Genomic DNA, 24106 nt, shown 5'->3' with positions numbered 1-24106 from the left:
GAGTTATCTGCATGTGACACCATACTGGCTTGTTACTTGAGCTGAGGTCTCCATAGCTTTGTACTAGGGCTTTCTTTGTGCTGTGGCTCTCCTAAGCTCTGTCTCCCAAGTCGCTGGAATTGCAGGACACTAGCCACCATCCTAAGCCTAGATTTGACTCTTAGAAAAATTCGAATGCAAACCTGTCGTTTGATGATACGTAATTTTTCAATATTTTGGAATTTTTTATTAGGATTTTTAAGTGTCATAATTTTAAGTGGCTTTTTCATTGCTTAACTAAACGTATATAAAGGTAAAATGTGGTGTCGGCAGATGTTCTGAAGACATTGGCCTAATCAAATGCTCCTTTCTTTCTGTTTAGTGACTTTCTGGCTGCCCAAGCTGCATGTTATGTTCAGGCAATCCAGTGGATTTTGCACTACTACTACCATGGAGTTCAGTCATGGAGCTGGTAAGGGCAGCTCTGTTTATAGTGATCTCCTCTGCTAGAAGCTCATTTAGGTGTCTCTTCCTTTTGTTCCCTCTCATCCAAGTGATACCAGAAATCCAAGTAATTGCTTCTTGTAATTTTTTTTTCTTTTTTCTGTGCTGGTCCTGGGGCCTGAACTCAGGGCCTGGGTGCTATCCCTATCCCTAAGCTGCTTTAGCTCATGGCTAGCACTCTAAATACAACTTGAGACAAATGCCGTAGTTACATTATATAAATCAGGGTTTTGTTTGTTTGGTTTAATTTTTTGGTATCCTCTGTTCAGATACCTAGAGCCCTATTAAAGTATATGAATTGTGGATTCAAATGTTTGTAAAAAAATATTAATGCCTATAAAGATGAGAGTATACTAAAGAAAATTTAGCATGATCTAACATTTAATGTGACTATAATAACATGCACAGTAAGTCAATGGTAAAGGGTCTTAAGTAAAAGCAGACTGGTAATGGGTGCCTGGTGCTAGGGTTCTTTCTTCAAAGCTGTCCTTGTGAGCTAATTAGAGCTTATACCACAAGACTCAGCTGCTCCCAGCCCCTTCTTAGAGCTTCTGGTCCAGAGGACAGGTAGAAACTCTCCTGACTGCTCATCACTGTCCACTCCATTGATTGGAAGAGCCACAGTCAACATTTGGGGATGTTTGTTTGTTTTGGGGGAGGTAATGAAATTTTGAACTCTGGGCTTTGGGAATATTAGGCAAGTGTCCTACCACTTGAGCTAAGTCTCTTAAATCCCAACATTTGGGGAATTTAAAGAACCATTACAAAGCCAGACATGTTGGTGCACGCCTAGCCAGACATGTTGTTGTACGCCTCCAGCCCCTTGCTCCAGAGCCAGAGCCAGAGGCAGGAAGGTCATGATTTGGAGGCTGGCCTGGGCTGTGGCCATACCCAGCAAGATCCCATGTAACCCACTACAAGCACACCAAAACAACTGAGGAGTACTAGTTGCCATCACAGTACTAAGTCTCCCTGCACTTCTAATACCTTAGGTACAAGTATGGGAAATAATTGATTTTTCTTTAAAATTAATTTTATGTATTGTTCGAGAATGGGGTCTCTAGTTGTTTAGCGCTCCTTTTGTTTTATAGGTTTTATCCATACCATTATGCACCTTTTCTATCCGATATCCGCAACATCAGTGCACTCAAAATCCACTTTGAACTGGGAAAACCGTTCAAGCCATTTGAGCAGCTGCTTGCTGTACTTCCAGCAGCCAGCAAAAGTCTACTTCCTACATGCTACCAGGTGGGTTTTACAATTGAATTTTCATGCTCCTTTTGATAAGAAGAGTTCCTGTCCAAACCTACAAACAGTAGTACCCAGATTTAAGGGACTTCTTTAACAATCCCTTGAAAAGTAGTTTCCTGTTTTTTTGGTTTTGTTTTTTTTTTTTAGTTGGCAAATAAACTCCGTAAACCATTGAGAGCCTCCCATGTTCATTTTTTAGCACCTTTAAGCATATGCTTTTGTTTCTGGTCAGTCACAGGGCTGGAACTCTGGGCCTGGGTTCTTTCTCTGAGCTCTTCAGCTCAAGGCTGGCACTCTTCCGCTTGAGCCACAGCACCACTTCCAGTTTTCTGGTGGTTTATTAGAGATAAAAGTCTCACAGACCTTCCTGCCGGGGCTGACTTTGAACCAGGATCCTCATCTCAGCCTCCTGAGTAGCTAGGATTACAAGTGTGAGCCACCAGCACCTGTTGTAAGCATATCTTTAACCTGTCTGTACGTGGAAGAAAGTCAGCTAAATAGGTCAAGTCAGAAGCCATCTCTGTCTACGCATTTAAAGATTGAAAATCTTGAGTTTGAGGTTAACCTGAGCTACATAGAAAGGACCCTGTCTCAAGAAAACAAAGGGAAAAAATATTCTTTTAGTTGGAAATCTAACTGTAACAAGTATATTACAATATATCTAACATAGAAAAATTTAGTTTTCTTAGAATTTTAAATGAGAAAAACATTATAATTTACAAATTAATAAAAATACTACATTAAGAGTCTTATATTTCAATTCTATTTGTTTTCACAGCACTTGATGACCAGCGAAGACTCACCAATTATAGAATATTACCCACCTGATTTTAAAACTGATCTAAATGGAAAACAACAGGAATGGGAAGCTGTGGTTTTAATACCTTTTATTGATGAGGTCAGTGCTTGCTTATTTGCTTGCTTGTTTGCTAGCTTGGTTCTGGAATTTGAACTTGAGGCCTATGCTTGCTAGTGCACTACCACTGAACACCACTTCTAGCCCTTTCTGCATTGGTTATTTTGAGGTAAGAGTCTCTTTTTGGCCTGGTCCTTCATCTAGACCTCAATCCTCCAATTTATTGCTTCCTGATATAGCTGAGATGATAGGCATGTGCTACAGCACCCATCTTCATTTGAAATGGAATCTTATGAACTACTTTGCCTTGGCTAACCTGAAACCATGTTCCTTCTGATCTCAGCATCCCACATAGGTGGAATGGTTGAGGAGGAGTTTTTATAAACTTTTTACCTATATTGGCATCAAATTGTGAACTTCCAAATCTCAGCCTCCTGAGGCTCTTTTCTCTAACCACCAAAAAGCCAGAAGTAGAGCTCTGGCTCAAGTGGTAGAGTGCCAGCCTTGAGCAGAAAAAAAAAAGGGGGGGGGGGGAGGGCTCAGTGCAAGAATCAAGCCCTAGTATCTCTACAGGGGAAAAAAAAAACAATAGGATAGACTATAATAGTATAGACTATCAAATTTGATAGTCCCAAATTTCCATTTTACTCTTCACACATTATTCCATATGAACACTGACATTATTTTGTTCTCTTTAAATGTACATATGTATTTAATGTATTTAACACTTACTTAATATATCTTATAAAGGGCTGGGAAGATGGCTCAGTGGTAGAGTGCTTGCCTTGCATGCATGAGGCCCTGGGTTCAATTCCTCAGTACCACATAAGCAGAAAAAGCCAGAAGTGGCTCTGTGACTCAAGGGGTAGAGCACTAACCTTGAGCTGAAAAGCTGAGGGACAGTGCCCAGACCCCGAGTTCAGGCTCCATGACTGGCAAAAATATTTTTTAATAAATAAATTATATATATATAATTGAAATTCTGATTATAATTATGTTAAATGTATAAGTAGATTTGAAAAGATAGACATTGCTCTACTACTGCAGAATTTGTAATATAAGTGATTAATGCTGATTATAATTATGATGGATTTGTTATAAATTTGTTTTTGTTTTTGTTTTTGCCAGTCCCAGAGCTTGAACTCCGGGCCTGGGTGCTGTCCCTGAACTTTAGTGCTCAAGGCTAGGGCTCTATCACTGAACCACAGCTCTACTTCTGGCTTTTGTCATTAATGGGAGATGGGAGATGAGTGTCAGGTACTTTTCCTGCTCAGGGTGGCTTTGAGCCATGATCCTCTCAGCTCTCAGCCTCCTGACTAGCTAGGATGACAGGCGAGAGCTGCCAGCACCTGGCTTCCTTTTAAAGTTTTATCTCTGCTGTGTATCTGCACAGTCGTGACTGTTGCTGGAATAACTGCTCCAGAGGAATGTGCACAGGCAGCAGTACTCCAGGAGCTTCAGAAACAGAAAAAAACATACCACTTTTTCATGGGATCAAATGAAAGAGGTTTAGTAGTTAAGATTTCTTAAGAATCTCTACAGAAGTAGAGAATGTGTATGTGAAAGGAATGTAGTTATTCTGTATGTTGAGATTACAGAATTTTTGTACTTTTAATTCTTCATTCATATTCAGAAGCGATTATTGGAAGCTATGGAAGCATGTAACCACTCCCTCAAGAAGGAAGAGAGAAAAAGAAACCAACATAGTGAATGTCTAATGTGTTGGTATGATAAAGACACAGAATTCACCTATTTCTCTCCATGGCCAGAAAAGTTCCCTGACATAGAACGATGTTGTACAAGGTAATTTTCAACAACAAAAGAACCTCCACAAGTTTTTCATATCTCTTAGGAGGATTCACATAGTTTATGGTGGAATCAATGGACATAATGACCTGGATGTGGTAACTTGAGCTTTTACCTAGCTGTACAAGAGCCTGAGGGGGTAAGATCACCTGAACCCATTTGTTCAAGACCAGTCTGGGCAATATAGCTCAGACTGGCCTCCAAAAAAAAAGAAAAAAAAAAATTGAAGCTGGGCACCAGTAGCTCACTTCTGTAATCCTAGTTACTGAGGAGGCGGAGATCTGAGGATCATGATTTGAAGGCAACCCAGGCAGAAAAGTCCATGAGATTTACCTCCTGTTTACCACAAAGAAACTGGAAGCTGTGGCTCAAGTGATTGAGTGCCAGCCTCGAGCAGAAAAACTAAGAGATAGAGCCCAGGTCTGGAGTTCAAGCCCAAGTAGTGGCACAAATAAAAATAAATAAAGTTGATAATGTATAGTTCGCTAAGATCATAGCATCTTACTATTGGGCCTGTATTGGTTCTTGTAATCCTCTTTCCTGAGTTACAGTGTTCTTTTTTCTTCTTCTCAGTAATGTATATATCTATACTTTTCTCTCATGCTAAAGAGGGTTTGTTTGTAATATTTATGTTCATTGCTAATGTCTGTATTCTGAGCATTAGTTTGTTTTGTTTTGTCAGTTGTGGGGCCTGAAATCTGGGCCTGGGCACTATCCCTGAGCTCTTCAGCTCAAGGCTAGCGCTCTACGACTTGAGCCACAGCGCCACTTCTGACTTTTTCTGCTTATGAGGTGCTGAGGAATCAAACCCAAGGCCTCATGTATGCAAGGCAAGCACTCTACCACTCAGCCACCTTCCCAGCCCTGAGCATTAATTTGAAATGCTGTAAATCCGACACTTACACTACAGCTACCCACCTGGAAAGACAAAAAAATAAAAGAGCCCCTCTGAGTTTTCCTTCACATCTAGTTTTTCTTTCTCCCCATTAAGATGTGTTCCTTGTGTTTTCTCTTCTCTCGTCTTCTCTGCAAGTACTCTGTCCAGGTGATAGTTGCATGAACATCTTTCAGTCTTTTTTTTTTTTTTGGTCGGCCGTGGGGCTTGAACTCTGGGCCTGAGCACTGTCCCTCAGCCCTTCAGCTCAAGGCGAGCACTCTACCACTTGAGTTACAGCACCACTTCCGGTTTTCTGGTGGTTTATTGGAGATAGGAGTCTCACGGTCTCTCCTGCCCGGGCTGGCTTTGAACCACGATCCTCAGATCTCAGCCTCCTGAGTAGCTAGGATTATAGGCGTGAGCCACTGGCGCCCGGCTTATCTTTCAGTCTTGATATTTCCTTTTATTAAAGCAAAGAGAAAGGCAAAATAGACTGTAAATATTATTTATCATCTTGGGGTTTAGAACATGAACAGATTTCTGTTCTGTAGTTTTTCTTCATTTCCTCTTTTAATTTATTTTTTATTTATTTATTTTTTGTCGGTTGTGAGGCTTGAACTCTGGGCTTAGACACTGTCCTTGCACTCTTCAACTCAAGGCGAGTGCTCTACCGCATGAGCCACAGTGCCATTTCTGGTTTTCTAGTGGTTTATTGGAGATAAGAGTCTCATGGACTTTCCTGCCATGGCTGGCTTTGAACCATGACTCTCAAATCTCAGCCTCCTGAGTAGCTAGGATTACAGGGGTGAGACAATAGTGCCCAGCCTTTTTTTTTTTTTTTTTTTTTTTTTGTCATGGGGCTTGAACTCTTGGCTTGGGCGCTGTCCCTCAGCTCTTCAGCTCAAGGCGAGCACTCTATCACTTGAGCTACAGTGCTACTTCTGGTTTTCTAGTGGTTTGTTGGAGATAGGAGTCTCACAGTCTTTCCTGCCTGGGCTGACTTTTAACCGTGATGCTCAGATCTCAGCCTCCTGAGTAGCTATAATTACAAGCATGAGCCACTGGCACCCCGCCCCGGCCTTTTTTTATTTTTTATTTTTTGCAGTTTGAATTTAGGCAGGAACACTACCACTTAGCGCCACTCATCCATCCCTTTTTTCCATTGGTTAATTTTGTGATAGGATCTCATATTTTTTCCTAAAGCCTAAATCACGACCCAATTTGTGTTTCCTGTAAAGCTAGTGTAACTGGCTCTCACCACTGTGCCCAACATTATTTTTGTTGAGATTGAGTTTCACTTGCTTTTCTTCTACTGGGCTGGCATCAAAGCACAGCCCTCCCAATCCCTACCTCTTAGGTAGCTACGGTTAACAAGTGTGAGCCACTATAAGGTCTATTTTCTTTTCGTTATATCTATCTTTATTTTAAATTAATAATGAAAAAGTCCTATTAATGCACAGGCATGATTGTTTCTGGAGGGATAACAAAGGTAAGGATTGCTCATTCTTTTCTTTCTCTTCCCCTCCCTCTCCAATCCTGGGGCTTGTCCCTGAGCCTCTTTGTGCTCAAGGCTAGCATTCTACCACTTGAACCACAGCACTATCTCTGGCTTTTTCTGAATAGGTTATTGTAGATAAAAGCCACTGGTACCTGGCTGTTTAGGGATTTTGCTTGTTTAAGACAAATGCTTCAGGGCTGGGAAGGTGGCTCAGTGGTAGAGTGCTTGCCTTGCATGCATGAGGCCCTGGGTTCGATTCCTCAGCACCACATAAGTAGAAAAAAGCCAGAAGTGGCTCAAGTGGTGGTAGAGTAGCTAGCCTTGAGCTGAAGAGCTCAGGGACAGCGCTCAGGCTGTCACAACTGACCAAAAAAAAAAAAAAAAGACAAATGCTTCTCTGGCTAGCCTAGAACTCGCTATGTAGTCCAGGCTCACTTTGAATTTTTTATCTAAATCTGTAGCTTAAGTGGTAAAGTGCTGGCCTCGCCAGTCTTGAACACAAAAACTCAAGGACAGTGCTCAGGCCCTGAGTTCAAGTCACAGGACAGCACCAAAAAAAGAAACAAAAAAAAAAAAAAAAAAAAAAAACAGGGATAATTTTTAGGGAAAATTAAAAGACTAATGGCTAAGCCGGGCGCTGGTGGCTCACGCCTGTAATCCTAGCTACTCAGGAGGCTGAGATCTGAGGATCGCGGTTCAAAGCCAGCCCGGGCAGGAGAGACCGTGAGACTCCTATCTTCAATAAACCACCAGAAAACCGGAAGTGGCGCTGTAGCTCAAGTGGTAGAGCGCTCGCCTTGAGCTGAAGAGCTGAGGGACAGCGCCCAGGCCCAGAGTTCAAGCCCCACGGCCGACAAAAAAAAAAAAGACTAATGGCTAAAAAGTCTGAAATTTTGGCCAGGTGCTGGTGGATTACACCTGTAATCCTAGCTCCTCGGGAAGCTGAGATCTGAGGATCACAGTTCAAAGCCAGCCTTGGCAGGAAAGTCCGTGAGACTCTCACCTCCAGTTAAGCACCAGAAAACCAGAAGTGACACTGTGGCTCAAAGTGATAGAGTGCTAGTCTTGAGTGAAAAAGCTCAGGGAAGCACCCAGGCTCTAAGTTCAAGCCCCACACCAGATATAGTCTGAAATAGCCCCACACCAAAATACCAAAATATAGTCTGAAATAATTGAATTAAACATTTTGATTTATTTTCCAGGTATGAAATCATATCTTTAGATGCTTGGCATATAGACATAAACAAGAGCAAATTAACCAATGTGGACCAGAAGGCGCTATATTTCTGTGGATTCCCTACTCTGAAACACATCAAACATAAAGTCAGTGGCTATTTAAATCAGAATTTTTTCACTTTGTTAACTGTGAAGTGATTATGGAGAAATAATTAAAATTAAATTCTTTCAATTCTTTCTGAAGTTTTTCTTGAAGAAAAGTGGTGTTCAGGTATTCCAGCAAAGCAGTCGCGGAGAAAACATGATGTTGGAAATCTTAGTGAATGCAGAATCAGATGAACCTGTAAGTACTTTGCCCTTCATTTATTGTGTTTAGTGTGTGTAAAATTGTTTGTGTCTACAAATGTGTTTTAACAAATGTATGAATGTATAACTGCTTTACTTGAGTTCACAGCCTAAGGATTCAGAGCAGAGAAAAATTTACACAAATTAGATAACAATTTAAGAACCTTTGTAATTGAAGCACAATAAGCACAACTTTTTGGAAAAGAGATAAACCTTTCAGGGCAAAGGTTAAATACAGACTTGAAGCAGAGAGCTGGGCTTATGGTGGTGTTGAAAACTTGAGTCAAAAAGATACAGGAACCAGGCACCACTGGCTCACACCTGTAATCCTAGCTACCCAGAACGCTGACATCTGAGGATCGCAGTTCAAAGCTAGCCCAGGCAGGAAAGTCTGTGAGACTCTTACCTCCAGTAAACTGCCAGATAATCAGCAGTGTTGCTGTGGCTTCAGTGGTAGGGTACCAGCCTTGAGCTGAAATGCTGAGGGACAGCGACCAGGCCCAGAGTTTAAGCCCCATGACCGACAAAAAAAAAAAAAAAGAAGATACAGGATGTGGTCTATTCTGGTTAACCTTTTATGTGTCTGAAATATTTTTTTTCATATTTTAGAATAACTGTGATGTATTGAAGAGATAGGGGACTTGTATTGGAAAATAAGACTGAAAAAAACAAATTGAGCTCTGATTATGGAGGACTTTGAGTACCAGGCTATGACTGTTATTGAAATCAGTATTTTTCAAGAAGATAGTTTGGTGGAAGAAATACAGAGAAAACTACACAAAAGAGAAATGCAGGTTCAGAGCTTGCGCCCTTAGGTGATAAGGGTACAAACTATGTGAGTGGCCACAGATTTAAAAGAAAGATGAAATAAAATTGACAAGTTTTATTACTGATTCCAAAGTAGAGATTAAAAAGAAGAAACTAGGAAATGTTACTCTGTGCTATCTAAGCCAACTTAAAAACAATTGGAGGGCTGGGAATGTGGCTTAGTGGCAGAGTGCGTGCCTTGCATGCATGAGGCCCTGGGTTCAATTCCTCAGCACCACATATGCAGAAAAAGCCAGAAGTGGTGCTGTGGCTCAAGTGGTAGAGCGCTAACCTTGAGCTGAAGAGCCCAGGCCCAGAGTTCAGGGCCCACAACTGGAAAAAAAAAAAAAAAACAGTTGGAGTTTGCTGGGCCAGAAAAGTTAAAATAGGAGAGTTGCTGGTTTAGGAGGAATGATGATAAATAGTGATGGACTCTTAAGCTGGGGCTGGCTATTTAATTGGGACCTTCCTGTTAGCATTGTGTTCCACAGAGGTACAAACCTTGTGCTCTGAGTCATTTGTTTATATAATCATTGAACTTCTATGTACCTAGCACTAGTTTTAGGAATTAAAGGCATGGCTCAGATGGTAAAGCACCAGCCAGTGTGTGAAAGTGTCAGGTACCGAGTTCAAATCCCAGTCTCAGACAAAAAAAAAAAAAACAAGAATAAGATACTAGTATGTACCATCCTGAAAATAACTGAGAAAAAATCTAAATATCAATATAAAAATCAAAATGTATAAATACCAGTATTTAAAAATTACTTCAGAAAAACCTAAGAATAGTTATCTCTACTGAAGAAATGTTTGTTAATAATGAAGTAAAAGTGGCTGGGAAGGTGGCTCAGTGGTAGAGCGCTTGCCTTGCTTGCATGAGGCCCTGGGTTCGATTCCTCAGCACCACATAAGCAAAAGGAAAAAAGCCAGAAGTGGCGCTGTGGCTCAAGTAGTAGAGTGCTAGCTTTGAACTGAAGAGCTGAGGGACAGCGCCAGGCGCAGAGTTCAAGCCCCACGACTGGACCCAAAAAAATAATAATAATGATGATGAAGTAAAAGAAAAAGGTGAATGAAAATGTATACTTGATTTTCTACCTCCAGGTTGTTCCCTAACTATATGTACAAATTGAATTGAGCAATAGCTTCTTTTTAAAATTTGAATTTTTTATTGAAGATGCTCTTTTCTTAACGAGCAGTTGACAGTTTGCAAAGCTTTCATGTATGTAATTTTTTTATACTGAACATTACAAGGGAGACATTTACTTTTAAAGAAACAGTCTTTGAGGAACTGAGTGATTTTATTTTCCACATTCCATGGCTACAAAGCAAGCACAAACTTGGACCTGTGTCCCCTCATTAGATAAATGTTTTTTTTATACTTGCCACAGAGTGAAATACATCCTTTCTCGGGGCTGGGAAGGTGGCTCAGTGGTAGAGCGCTTGCCTTGCATGCCTGAGGCCCTGGGTTCGATTCCTCAGCACCACATAAGCAAAAAGAAAAAAGCCGGAAGTGGCGCTGTGGCTCAAGTGGTAGAGCGCTAGCCTTGAGCTGAAGAGCTGAGGGACAGTGCCCAGGCCCAGAGTTCAGGCTCCAGGACTGGACCCAAAAAAAAAAAAAAAAGAAAGAAAGAAATACATCCTTTCTCTTAGGTTCTAATTATATGAAACAAAAGCCTTTTCTATACATCTCCTCTGACCTTATTACTTTCCTTACTTATCTGAAGAAAAATAAGCAAGATAATGTCACTCTTAACGAGGACTGTCTCAGATGTTGCATGTAAGTTGAGTTTTGTAATATAATTAATTCAACTCATCCAGTTTATAAATTTAGGAACTTAAGTACAGATTGGGAAATTTTGCCTGGACTTAAAACATGAATGACTTCTCTGCTTTTACTTTTAAGAGTATAGAAAATGTAGCTTCGTCAGTGCTTGGAAAGTCTGTCTTTGTTAATTGGCCTCACCTCGAAGAAGCTAGAGTTGTGGCTGTATCAGATGGTGAAACTAAGTAAGATTTTCGATTTCTAACTTCTCTAAATTTGCTTTGCTATTTGATGACTTACTGAATCTTTTTTTGTTTTGTTTTATTTTTTGGTCTGTTGTGTGGCTTGAACTGGGGGCCTGGCTCTTTAAGCTCAGGGCAAGTGCTCTACCACTTGAGCCACAGTGCCACTTCCAGTTTTCTGGTGGTTCATTGGAGACAAGAGTCTGTGCACTTATCTGCCCAGGCTGGCTTTGAACCACGATCTCAGATCTTAGTGTCCTGAATAGCTAGGATTATAGGCATGAGCCTCCGGCAACCAGCTTAATTAATTTTTTTTTAACTGATGAAATTGTTGTAAGAATATTTGTAGCTGGGCGCTGATGGCTCTTGACTGTACTCCTAGCTATTCAAAAGGCTGAGATCTAAGGATCTCAGAAGCTAGCCCAGGCAAGAATGCTCATGAGACTCTGATTTCCAATTAACCACCAGAAAACTAGAAGTGGTGCTGTGGCTCAAAGTAGTAGAGTGCTTTCCTTAAGCAAAAGAGCCCAGAGACAGCAGCCAGGCCCCAAGTTCAAGCACCATGACCTAAGGGGGGCGGGAGGGAGGAGCAGGGAGAATGAATATTTGAACTCTTTGAATATTTGTACTTTATATAAAATGAAAGTTCTGTAATCACAGTACTTGAGGTTAAACCACTATTGTCAGTTTAATGTATGCTTCTCAGGATAGTTTAGATGCATATATTCTTTCTTTTTTTTTTTATTTGCTTAATAGCTTGGAAATTCTACATCCAAATTTAATGTTTAGCGAGTATATTTGTTTCTGATAATTTTTTTAACTTTGAAGAACTCTAATTAAAGCAAAAAATAGGATTATATTATTGATATTTTAATTAAGGTTTTACTTGGAAGAACCTCCAGGAACACAGAAAGTTTATTTGGGAAGAACTCCTCCACCATCTAAAGTTGTTCATCTTGGAGATAAAGAACAGTCTAACTGGACTAAAGAAGTACAAGGCATTTCAGACCAGTGAGTGTTATATAAAGAACTGAGCTTGGTGTAGCAATACATACTGTAATCTAAGCACTACATAGCAAAAAACAAGAACACAAAAATAAATATCCCAGCACTAGCATTCATTAATGTCCTCATTCTCTAACTTACTTTCCACTGGACACAGTAGTTAACTCTGAATACTGATTGCATCTTCATCATAGTTCTAAGGTATTGTGTTTTAGTTTAAAATAATAACTTGCAGGGCTGGGAAGGTGGCTTAGTGGTAAGAGTGCTTGCCTAGCATGCATGAAGCCTTGGGTTTGATTCCTCAGCACCACATACACAGAAAAAGCCTGAAGTGGCACTGTGGCTCAAATGGTAGAGTGCTAGCCTTGAGTAAAAGAAGCTCGGGGACAGTGTCCAGACCCTGTATTCAAGCCCCAGGACTGGCAAAAACAATAAATGTGACACTTGGAGAAGAGCAATATTAGCCTTGTTCAGGTTGTTACTAAAATGCCACATCAGCACAATCGTATAAAGACCAAATTATAAATTGTTAGGCTCTATATACTTTCCAGTGTCTGATACTAGTACTCAGTTCTACCATGGTAGCAAAAACATGGACAGTAAGTAATGAGTATGTTCCAAGAAAACTTGTTTAAAAGAACAAGAGTCAGCCTGGATTTGACCAGTGGCTGTGGTTGGCAGACACCTGTTTAGACTGAAAAGGCCAAGTTGAATGTATGTAGTCTGTTTTCTGTCTGTGGAAGGACCTATTCTGGATGCTTCATATAAATATGATTGCATGAGTCTGACCTTTATCTCGTTTCTCTCACTCAGCATGTTTTTGAAGTTAGTGCACAATATAACATGCATCAGGGCTGGGAAGATGGCTCAGTGGTAGAGTGCTTGCCTTGCATATCTGAGGCCCTGGGTTCGATTCCTCAGCACCACATAAGCAAAAAGAAAAACAGTCAGAAGTGGCATCAGACTCTATTCCTTCTTCAGGCTAGACTTACATTCCACTGTATAGATGCACCACATTTTGTTACATTTAAGTGGGTTCTACTTTTTCGATTATTAGGAATAGTGCTGTGATGAACATTGATTTGTCAGTATTTGTTTGAGGAGTATATACTTAGGCATAGAATTGCTGGGTCATTTTGCTGAGCTGTTTGGGGAACTGCCAGAGCTTTTCCCACAACAGTCTACCATTCTGTATGTCCTTCATAAGTACACAGTTGTTACCATTTCTCCACATCGTCACCAATACTTGTTTTCCCTGTCATGATTACAGCCATTCTGGGGGATGGGAGACATTAGGAGTTTTGTTGGAATGTTGATGATGGTACTGGGATTTGAACTTGAAACTTTTTGAGCAAATGCTCTACTACTTGAGCAACACCTCCAGCCCCACGGGAGTTTTTATAGCTGTGATTTTTCATTTAACCACATAGACAGTAGAAGTATCTGCAGACTGAAATAAATAGTATAAAAGTCTTTTTTTTTTTTTTTTTTGGGGGGGGGGTCCGGTTGTGTGGCCTGAACTCTGGGCCTGGTCGCTGTCCCTTAGCTCTTCAGCTCAAGGCTAGCACTTTACCACTTGAGCCACAGCGCCACTTCCGGCTTTTTTTTTCCTGCTTATGTGGTGCTGAAGAATCGAACCCAGGGCCTCAATATGTAAGGCAAGTGCTCTACCAGACTGAGCCACCTTCCCAGCCCTAAAAGTCTTAATTAGAGATACAGAACTGCTTGTATATTTATTTAAAATTTACTCAAGTGTTTAATTAGGTGTTGGCAGTTTGGATAATGACTAGTATTCTAGCCTTATGCACTCATACATAAATTTTTTCACTTCATTATTTCTCTTAGATACCTAAGAAGAAAAGGAATAATAATAAATGAAACATCTGCCCTTGTGTATGCTCAGTTACTTACAGGTCGTAAATATCAAGTAAATCAAAATGGTGAAGTTCGTCTGGAAAAACAGTGGTCAAAGCAAGTTCTTCCTTTTGTTTATCAAACTCTTGTTAAGGTAAGTCTTGGCTCTGTCTGAGTATGCATTGTATGAGAGACTGTCGCATTTCTATTTACGAGTAGAACACATTGCAGCAGTGTGTGAGCAGTTACTTAATTTGTGAGATACACTAATCACTGTGAGGCATGTTTGGTGGTGGGTCAGGCAATACTGTGTGTACAGTTGAGCTTTAAGGACCTAATTTCTACAACAAAATTTTCTAGAAGGGCTTGGGTTGCTCAATCTTGTAATCCTAGCTACTTGGAAGCTGAATTTGGGGATCATGGTTTGAAGTAAGCCCAGAGAAAATCAGTTCACAGAACTTAAGGAGCTAGATTTGATGGTATGTACTTGTCACCCCAAATATAGAAGTAAGCGTGAAATAGGAGGATCACTGGGTATTGGTAGCTCACGCCTGTAATCCTAGCAACTCAGGAGACTGAAATCTGAGAAATGCTGTTCAAAGCCAGGAAAGTCCATGAGACTTATCTCCAATGAACCACCAGAAAACCGGAAGTGGCGCTTGTGGCTCAAAGTGGTAGAGTGCTCGCCTTCAGCAAAAAGAGCCCAGGCCCATGCCCCATGAGCAACCAAGAAAAAAGAAAGAAAAGTAGCAGGATCATTGTCCACACACCAGTCTAGGCAAAATATAGGACCATATCTCAAAACAACCAGTATAAAAAACCTGGAGGGCTGGGAATGGGTTCCATTCCTCAGTATCATATAAATAGAAAAGGCTAGAGGGGCTGGGAAGGCGGCTCAGTGGTAGAGTGCTTGCCTTGCATGCATGAAGCCCTGGGTTCCATTCCTCAGTACCATATAAATAGAAAAAGCTGGAAATGCCGCTGTGGCTCAAGTGGTAGAGCACAGCAAGGCTAGTGCTGTACCACTTGAGCAAAAAGAAGCTCAGGGACAGTGCTCAAGCCCCAATATTGGCACACACACAAAAAATATATATATAATAGCATGACAATGCTGCTAAAATGACAGTATTGCACTTCATACTGCTGAAGTTATGGCATGGTTCACAGTGAGTGCCTATCTTTCAGCATATCAGAACAAAACAAGGTGTATCTGAATGACAGAGAAAGATCATAGTCACATAATTTATATTGTTAAAAATGTTTGTCTTTTATTAGTTATTGGTAATCTGTCACTATGCCTGATTTGCAAATTCAACTCCATGGTATGCATGTACTTATTGGGGGAAAAAAAAACAAAGTATCTCTAGAGTTTATCTGTAGTTTCAGACATCCACAGGATGGGGTGCCCTTGGAATTTACTTCTTCCCATGAATGCTATAACTTTATTGAGAGGGTAGTCTAGTATAAAGCATAGATTTTTCTGGGTTGGCTGCTTTGCTGTGTGGCCATGGATGAAACGTATCCCCTTTCTGTGCTATCCTTTCTTCCTCTAAACAGTGCAGTTAGTAATAAAAGAGTCTCTGCCATATGGGATATCTTGAGAATTCAGTGAAATAAATGAGCGAAGCATGTTGAAGAGTGCCTGGCATCTAAGAAGTAGATAATCTTTTATTCTGTTCCTATAATATTCAAATTGTTGAGGTTTGATCATTTCAGGTGGCATAGACATGATATACAATCTATAGAACTGTGGCCATGGAGATTAATGCTTATGTTTTGTTTTATATAGGATATTCGAGCCTTCGACTCTCGTTTCTCTAGTATCAAAACGTTGGATGATTTGTTTCCTATGAGAAGTACAGTCTTTATGCTAGGAACTCCCTACTATGGCTGCACTGGGGAAGTGAGTTTTGGCTCTGTTACTAATTAAATTCCTTTCTGTTTCCATGTTAATAAATGTATTTAGCCTGTCTTGATTTAGGTGAAAATGAAATAGAACCTCAAAAGGGAAATATCAGAAAATTCACTCATGTTACTTATAGACACAATATTTATTTGTATTTATTTGAACACTGTGTAATCACTTGTGAGCAGGTTAGGTCAGGAGATAGTCAACAGAATTCAAATCCTGATCTCTATTCTAATAAATTTGTTTATTATGGTGTTAAGGATAAAGCAATTTTAAAACTATTTCAGATATCTTAGAGTCAAATGAATTTAAAATTTGTAGATGCTTTGAAGAATTCCAGTTCTATCAGATAAAAGGTGTGTGCAACTATGGAATGGGAGAAAAAAAGAAAATTTCTGTGGGAACAGACTTGGAGGTATTGGTGTGAATTTGTTATTTCTAAAATACGTTTGTAGATTTGCATACATATGTGTAGTGTGTATGTGTGTATAGCTGTACGTGCATATTTTTCCAGATCCATTTACTGAAAAAAATAAAAGAAGCAAAGACACCACCACCCCCAGTAGCAGTGAACATCTATCACACCCAGCTTTTGACTGCTAATACCATACCTCACTAAAAGTTATCGCAATTGGCTGCTCATAGGCCTGGGACAAGGAGAGCCTGGCTATTCATGTTATCCTAGAAATCAGTGCTCAGAAGTATGACAGGGGTATGTCAGATAACAGAGGAAGAGGTTGAGGTCTCCCACTGACTGGTCAAATCTGAGATGGTCTGAGTACTGGAATCATTACTGAATAGATACTGAGGGAAAATAGGAATTAATGATACCATGGAGATGATTAAAATCAAAGGGAAGAGAAGGCTTTGGTTTATAGCAACATATCAAAAGTAAAAATAGGGCTAGGGATATGCTCACGGTAGAGCACTTGTCTAGTACATACAAGGTCCTAGGTTCAATGCCCAACACAGAGGACAAAAAAATTGCTGATTTTTTTGCCTGGTTTGGCAGCATACACCTGTAATCCCAGCACTTGAGAGTCTGAGGCAGGAGGATCATGAGTTCGAGGCCAGCCTGGGCTACCTAGTGAGACACTGTCTCAAAAACAAGAAAACAAACAAAAAGAGACAACTAAATGTAATCTGTGGTGCTGGCCTGGAGAGGAGGAAAAGAGTCTCACGCACGACATTAGACTAACTGACAAAATTGGAATACGGGTAGTAGCTTAGATAAAAATATTTTATCAGTATAAATTTACATACATAGTGACTATACTAAACTTTTATTATAAAGTATTCTTAGGAAACTTAATACTAATTAAATTACCATTTATTAAAACTGAAATACTTAGAAGGTACATAGTGTATGTTATATATCCTCCAATGGTTCAGAAAAATAATAGCATTTTAAATGGTCTTTCTGTATAGGTTATCTTAATTCAGTTAAATATCAGCACACCTATGAGGAAACTTTATGGAAGGCAGAAATGTCCCTAAAAATCTTACCCTCAGGTCTGTATTGGACAAAATGGACAGTCTTAGCTTTAGAAAATGTTGGGAACTACTAAGTTCACAGTATCGTTTTTCAGGACTTTTCTCCAAAAGATGTTCACAATTGTATATGAAGATCATACAAAATATACACACAGAACAAAAATATCAAAGCAATTTTCTAATGTTAACAGTAGGTAAATCTAGGTAAATGGTTTCCAGTCTCCTTTGCACTATTTTTATAATCTTTTGGAAATTTGAAAATTATTAGCCATGTTAGTTTTTTAAAAGAATGACTTACATTTTATATTATTAGATCTACTTAAAAATTCCAAGAGAGCTGGGCGCTGGTGGCTCACGCCTGTAATCCTAGCTACTCAGGAGGCTGAGATCTGAGGATCGCGGTTCAAAGCCAGCCCGGGCAGGAGAGACCGTGAGACTCCTATCTCCAATAAACCACCAGAAAACCGGAAGTGGCGCTGTAGCTCAAGTGGTAGAGGGCTTGCCTTGAGCTGAAGAGCTGAGGGACAGCGCCCAGGCCCAGAGTTCAAGCCCCACGACCGACAAAAAAAAAAAAAAAAAAAAATTCCAAGAGAGCCATAATCCTAGTTACTTAGGAGGCTGAGATCTGAGGATCGCGGTTCAAAGCCAGCCCGGGCAGGAAAGTTTGTGAGACTCTTATTTCCAATTAACCACTAGAAAACCAGAAGTGGTGCTCTGGCTCAAGTGGTAGAGTGCTCGCTTTTAGCTGAAGAGCTGAGGGACAGCTCTAAGGACCAGAGTTCAAGCCCTACAACTGATACACACACAAAAAAAAAAATCCAAGAGAATTTTGACTACCTGATTTTATTGTTGTGCTCTATTTTAGAAATGAAACCATTGAAATAAATAGAAAAACAAAATGCTTGTAAAGAGGGTAAAACGTACTGTGACTTTGCTTATTCTATTCCAAGGTCCAGGACTCAGGTGATGTGATTTCCGAAGGTAGAATTCGAGTGGTCTTCAGCATCCCGTGTGAGCCCAATCTTGATGCTCTAATACAGAACCAGCATGTGAGTACCACAGCCTGAATTGTTTCATTTGCAGTCAATAAACGTCTAAGACGTTAGCATATTTTTGCCTCATCCTTCAAGCCTATTTCAAATGTTTTCTGTGAAGAAAATCCTAGAATCCTTGCTCTCAGAAATTTTATATAAATCACATCCATGTTCATTGCCACACTATACACAATAGCTAAGTTATAGAAACAGCCCAGATGCCTGAGTGAATCAAGAAACTGTGGTACATATATACAGTTTTACTCATCTGTTAGAATAATATATGTCATTTGCAGGAAAATAGATGACCTAGAAAAAAATCATGTTAAGTGAGGTGAGCCAGGTTCAGTGAGACAAGTTACATGCTTCCTCTCATATGTGGAAGCTAGATCTAAAATACAAACATACATGATAACATATACAGGGCTCTATTCATTTACACAGAAACTAACAGATGAGGAGGAGGAGAAATGAACTGTTTATCAAACTGAATACCAGGAAATGGACACCTGTTTGGGGGGATGGGCAATGAATAGGGGCACAGGAATGGAAGGAGGAAGTCACTATTTTCAATGTACATTGTGTAAAAATTCAGCTATGTAGCCAGGCGCAGGTACCTCACGCCTGTCATCCTAGCTATTCAGGAGGCTGAGATCTGAGGATCGTGGTTCAAAGCCAGCCCGGGCAGGAAAGTCTGTGAGACTCTTCTCTCCATTAAACCACTAGAAAACCAGAAGTGGTGCTGTGGTTCAAGTGGTAGAGTGCTCTCCTTGAGCTGAAGAGCTGAGAGACAGCGCCCAAGCCCCAGGACCGACAAAAAAAAAAAAAATTCAACTATGTAACTTGAGGATAGTGACAAGGGGTAAAAAGGGGGGGAATGATGGGAAAGGGTGTCATTGACCAATATTTCTTGTTCTTATAACCTGACTTATGGAATTATATACTCTGTACAGTTATTCAGTAATAAAATTTTTAAAATTTTATGTAAATCTACCCTAGCATAGGTAAGTGTATGGATTCAATCCCAGCACTACAAAAACCAAAGGAGGGGGGAGAATGAAAATCTTTAGAGGGGAAAATGCATTCACTGAAATGCTATTATTAATCCATAGTGTTTGTTTTGAATTATTGTTTTCAAAGTTATAAGAGGCACTTTGATTATCATACCCTGTTCCTACAGGTATGATCCAATACTGTATAAAGCTTTGCATACTAATTCAGAGTCTCCATTTTTAGTTACAAGGGGCAAATGGCCTTTCTGTGTAGGTTACTTAATTCAGTTAAAACTGGACATGTTCAACCTGGAGAATATTGGGAAACCATGTTTAAGTTCACAGCATCCGAATGAGAACCCTTACATTACCACAATCCAATGGTTAGTGTTGTCTTAAATATCTCCAAATTTTTAATGTAAACTTACGTTTCCATAATTGACCCTTTTTGTTTTTTATATTTAAAGAAATATTCTATAAAGTACAACCCAGGATATGTGTTGGCCAGTCGCCTTGGAGTGAGTGGATACCTTGTTTCAAGGTTTACAGGAAGTATTTTTATTGGAAGAGGATCTAGGAGAAAGTAAGTTTATGTTAGAGAAATTTACTTAAAGTGACAAAAGAAAAAAAAAGTTTGAACACATAGTCTTTAAGTATTTTTCTCTTTATAACTGCTGTGAATTTTCTTTTAAAATTGTGCATAAATTCCTCTGGTGGTAGGTAACCTTTTATCTGAATGGCATATGTTGTAGATCCTTGGAAAGACTTTTTTTAGCAGCTAACAAATTGAACCTTGAAAAAAGGTATCAGAGTGTGTGTGAGCCTCAATAATGTATTTCCTTGCATTTTGATACCCTTTGTTTTTCAGAATTACTTTATTTATATGCTTTTTAAACTTGGGTTTTAAAGCTTTTCCTCTATTTTCTTATTTACTGCTAATTGGAAATAACCATAAACAAAAATGTAGAACAGTCCAAAGCAATCTTTTCTAAGAATTTTTGAAAGCGAAACTTTTTCTAGCCTACCCCAGATTTTAAAACGTGTGTGTGTGTGTGTGTCTGTGTGTGTGTCTGTGTGTCTGTGTGCTTTCACTTTAGCCCTCATGGAGACCATAAAGCAAATGTGGGCTTAAATCTCAAATTCAACAAAAAAAATGAAGAGGTGCCTGGCTATACCAAGAAAGTTGGGAGTGAGTGGATGTATTCATCTGCAGCCGAGCAGCTTCTTGCCGAGTACTTAGAGAGGTAAGGGATGGTCTCCACTCAGAATGGGGGGGTGGGGGGGGCGGGAGGTCTGCCCACAACTTAAGAGCAATGGGGGAGGGGCTCTGCAAAGAGCTTAACGGTGGCTGGGGAGGCATTCTGTGAGCACTTAGAGAGGCGAGGACCTCACAGAGGTCACTAGGAGTGGGTTGGCTTGGCTCGCTAAAAGTTTTAGAGGGAAATATTGCGGAGTTTCTTACAGGAACAATGTTCACTTCTGATTCACAGTTTCACATCCATCCTGTTAAGGGTGCCTACCCACCAAATTAGATTAGAGTTCATCCTGATGAACTCTACTTGGAGTTGATTCCCCTTTCCCTCCCCCCCCCCCCCCCCCCCCCCCCCCGCCGTAAACAGCCTCATTTGGAATAAGGTCACATCCTTACATTTTTTAGCAAGATTGGAAGAAGAAATCCATACTTATTATCTGCAAGTTTGGATTTCCTCTCTTACTCATCTCCATATTTCTTTTTTTTTTTTTAATTTTGGGTATATTTTTATTTTATTTCTTATTTTTTTATTTTTTTGGGTCCGGTCATGGGGCCTGAACTCTGGGCCTGGGCGCTGTCCCTCAGCTCTTCAGCTCAAGGCTAGCGCTCTACCACTTGAGCCACAGCACCACTTCTGGCTTTTTTTTTCTGCTTATGTGGTGCTGAGGAGTCGAACCCAAGGCCTCTGGCATGCAAGGCAAGCGCTCTACCACTGAGCCACCTTCCCAGCCCCCTCCATATTTCTTTAACATGCCACATTTAAGCTGTTGTTTTTTTCCTTGGGTTAAGGAGGTAGCTCAGTGGCAGAGCACTTGTCTAGCATGTGTGATACCCTAGACTAGATGACTAGCATTACAAAGAATAAATAAAAATTGCCACAGGCACATACACATTCCTCACTAAAGTTGTATCACTTGTTTGTAGGCTACTTCATTATGGTAGAGTGTTTATACCTAGACTTCGTAGAGTATTATGATTACATTTCCTTTCTTACACATTCCTAACCGTTTATTTATTTGCTTATTACCTATATTCATATGACTAGTCTAGATCTCAACTCCCTCCTGTAGCTTTAAAACTCAGTTCTGCCAAACCTATCAGGGGACCTCTTCATTCTGTTTCTTCTTGGAGACTTCTTCCCAAAGCCTCTGTCTTCCTGCTTCAGTTGCAGTGGAACTAGCTTTGTTCTTCTGTACTTGATTGTAGCTTGCTTGAATGTAGAATCCTAGATTGGAAGTTATTTTCTTTCTTCTCTTAGTTGTTAAAATTAGAAAATGAATTTGTATGTATTATTTTTGTCCATTTATTATCACGTATCATGGTAAAAGATTTTTATAAATATGTGAATGAAACTATTCTCCCCTTATCTAGTGGAAGATTTTTTGTTTGTTTGTTTTGTTTTATTGGTCGTGGGACTTGAACTGAGTCTGGGTGCTATCCCTCAGCTCTTAAGCTCAAGACTAGTGCTTTACCACTTAAGCCACAGTGCCACTTCCGGTTTTCTGAGTTGTTTATTGGAGATAAAAGTCTCAGAGACTTTCCTGCCTGGGCTCGCTTTGAACCCTGATCCTTATATCTCAGCCTCCTGAGTAGCTAGGATTACAAACATGAGCCACGGCACCTGGCTAGTGGGAGGTTTTTGAGGGTACAAGAATAGTATGGTTTACAATCTCTATTCCTTATTAGTCACATCCCTCAATAATACTATAGTAACATTGTCAAAATGCATTAATATCCCCGTAAGTTTCAAATTTATAAGAATTTTTTGTAGGTTAGATATATATATATATAAAGCAATATTTTTATTTGTCTAGAGCTCCAGAACTATTTAGTTATATAGCCAAAAATAGCCAAGAAGACGTGTTCTATGAGGATGATATTTGGCCTGGAGAAGAAGAGAATGGGTAAGTTCAAATAAGGGGACAATTGAAGATGGAGCTAATTCATCAAGAATTTCTCATGTAATCTTCTTTGTTTTATTTTGTTGTTCCTTTTCTTGTTTTTGCTTTATGAATTATAATTCATAGTTCTCAGAAAGTTTGTATCAGGATTTTAAGCACTCAGTTTTAATTTAAAAATTTTTTAAATTATTATTGTTTTTGCTATAGTGCTGAGAAAGTTCAAGAAATTATTACTTGGCTAAAAGGACATCCTGTCAGTACTTTGTCTCGTTCTTCTTGCGATTTACAAATTCTGGATGCCGCTATTGTTGAGAAAATTGAGGAGGAAGTTGAAAAGTGCAAGGTATTAACTCTCACTTTCAGTAACCAAGATTATTGATGAGCTCTGATATTAAATGGACTTTTATTATTTACAGATAATCCACTTATGTTTCAACCCTCTAACGTTTTTACTAGATGATTCTAATTAATGAAATCTATAATTTTGAAAAACATTCTAATTCTTTTCAGTGGCCATTAATAAGTATATCTGAATAACTATAAATATATTTTATCATATAAAAGCTACACCACTTATTTTATTTCTTTGTAGCATGTCGTATTTTAAGAATTAATGTTAGGGGCTGGGAAGGTGGCTCAGTGGTAGAGCGCTTGCCTTGCATGCCTGAGGCCCTGGGTTCGATTCCTCAGCACCACATAAGCAAAATGAAAAAAGCTGGAAGTGGCACTGTAGCTCAAGTAGTAGAGCGCGAGCTCTAGCCTTGAGCTGAAGAGCTGAGGGACAGCGCACAGGCCCAGCGTTCAGGCCCCACGACCGGACCCAAAAAAAAAAAAAAAAGAATTAATGTTTAGTGATTCTAGTCATGTTAGAACATGTATGACTGAGAAATAAGATTAGTTCCCAATGCCTTCTTGTTTTAACTACATTAAAAGACACAGTGTTGGGGCTGGGAAGGTGGCTCAGTAGTAGAGTGCTTGCCTTGCATGCATGAGGCCCTGGGTTCCATTCCTCAGCACCACATAAGCAAAAAGAAAAAAGCTGGAAGTGGCGCTGTAACTCAAGTGGTAGAGCGCTAACCCTGAGCTGAAGAGCTGAGGGACAGCACCCAGGCCCAGAATTCAGGCCCCACGACTGGACCCAAAAAAAAAAAAAAGACACAGTGTTTATTTATATTGGCTTATACAATTACTTCTAAAACATACCTTTATCATTCAGAAAGTCAGTTGTTACAATTATTTTAATATCCCACTTAATTTTTCCTGTTTTTTTTTAATATTCTGAAGTTTTAATGCAGTAAACATTGTCTTGGTTTTAACTTGAGCAGCCAGGTTACTGAGTAGTCAATAGACTGAGTATCCAATCCTCAAATTCCTCATTCATTAGCTCTGGGTTGGGGCCTGTTGTACAGATTACCCAGTTGACTCATTTACCTAATAAATCAGATTTGATGGCCATGTCCTCTTAACCATGCTGTAGTGTGATAATGCCTGATTTTGTGTGTGCAGTACACTTGACACAGCCTTGTGTCTGCTTTTTTCTTTTTCTTTGTACCAGTCCTGGGACT

The 24106-nt window shown here is 39.8% G+C and overlaps 1 protein-coding gene across 4 annotated transcripts in view; it reads left to right on the top strand.

The window, feature by feature from the left end:
* The window catches only part of Xrn1 (5'-3' exoribonuclease 1), a 62310-nt gene that overhangs the window by 18171 nt on the left and 20033 nt on the right, over nucleotides 1–24106 (top strand). For all 4 annotated transcript variants that reach the window (XM_070005559.1, XM_070005558.1, XM_070005557.1 and 1 more), the window contains exons 13-27: nucleotides 362–451; nucleotides 1575–1731; nucleotides 2513–2632; nucleotides 4224–4393; nucleotides 7974–8094; nucleotides 8192–8290; nucleotides 11000–11103; nucleotides 11980–12111; nucleotides 13951–14113; nucleotides 15749–15862; nucleotides 18313–18411; nucleotides 19856–19971; nucleotides 20486–20632; nucleotides 22455–22544; nucleotides 22749–22884. In XM_070005559.1, coding sequence (XP_069861660.1) covers nucleotides 362–451; nucleotides 1575–1731; nucleotides 2513–2632; nucleotides 4224–4393; nucleotides 7974–8094; nucleotides 8192–8290; nucleotides 11000–11103; nucleotides 11980–12111; nucleotides 13951–14113; nucleotides 15749–15862; nucleotides 18313–18411; nucleotides 19856–19971; nucleotides 20486–20632; nucleotides 22455–22544; nucleotides 22749–22884 — 1858 coding nt within the window. The remainder of the gene's footprint in view (nucleotides 1–361; nucleotides 452–1574; nucleotides 1732–2512; nucleotides 2633–4223; nucleotides 4394–7973; nucleotides 8095–8191; nucleotides 8291–10999; nucleotides 11104–11979; nucleotides 12112–13950; nucleotides 14114–15748; nucleotides 15863–18312; nucleotides 18412–19855; nucleotides 19972–20485; nucleotides 20633–22454; nucleotides 22545–22748; nucleotides 22885–24106) is intronic.

Source organism: Dipodomys merriami, unplaced genomic scaffold (assembly GCF_024711535.1).
Source record: "Dipodomys merriami isolate MVZ:Mamm:240054 unplaced genomic scaffold, mDipMer1.0.p SCAF_68, whole genome shotgun sequence".
Lineage (NCBI taxonomy): Eukaryota > Metazoa > Chordata > Mammalia > Rodentia > Heteromyidae > Dipodomys > Dipodomys merriami.
This window is presented reverse-complemented; position numbering and strand designations above follow the sequence as displayed.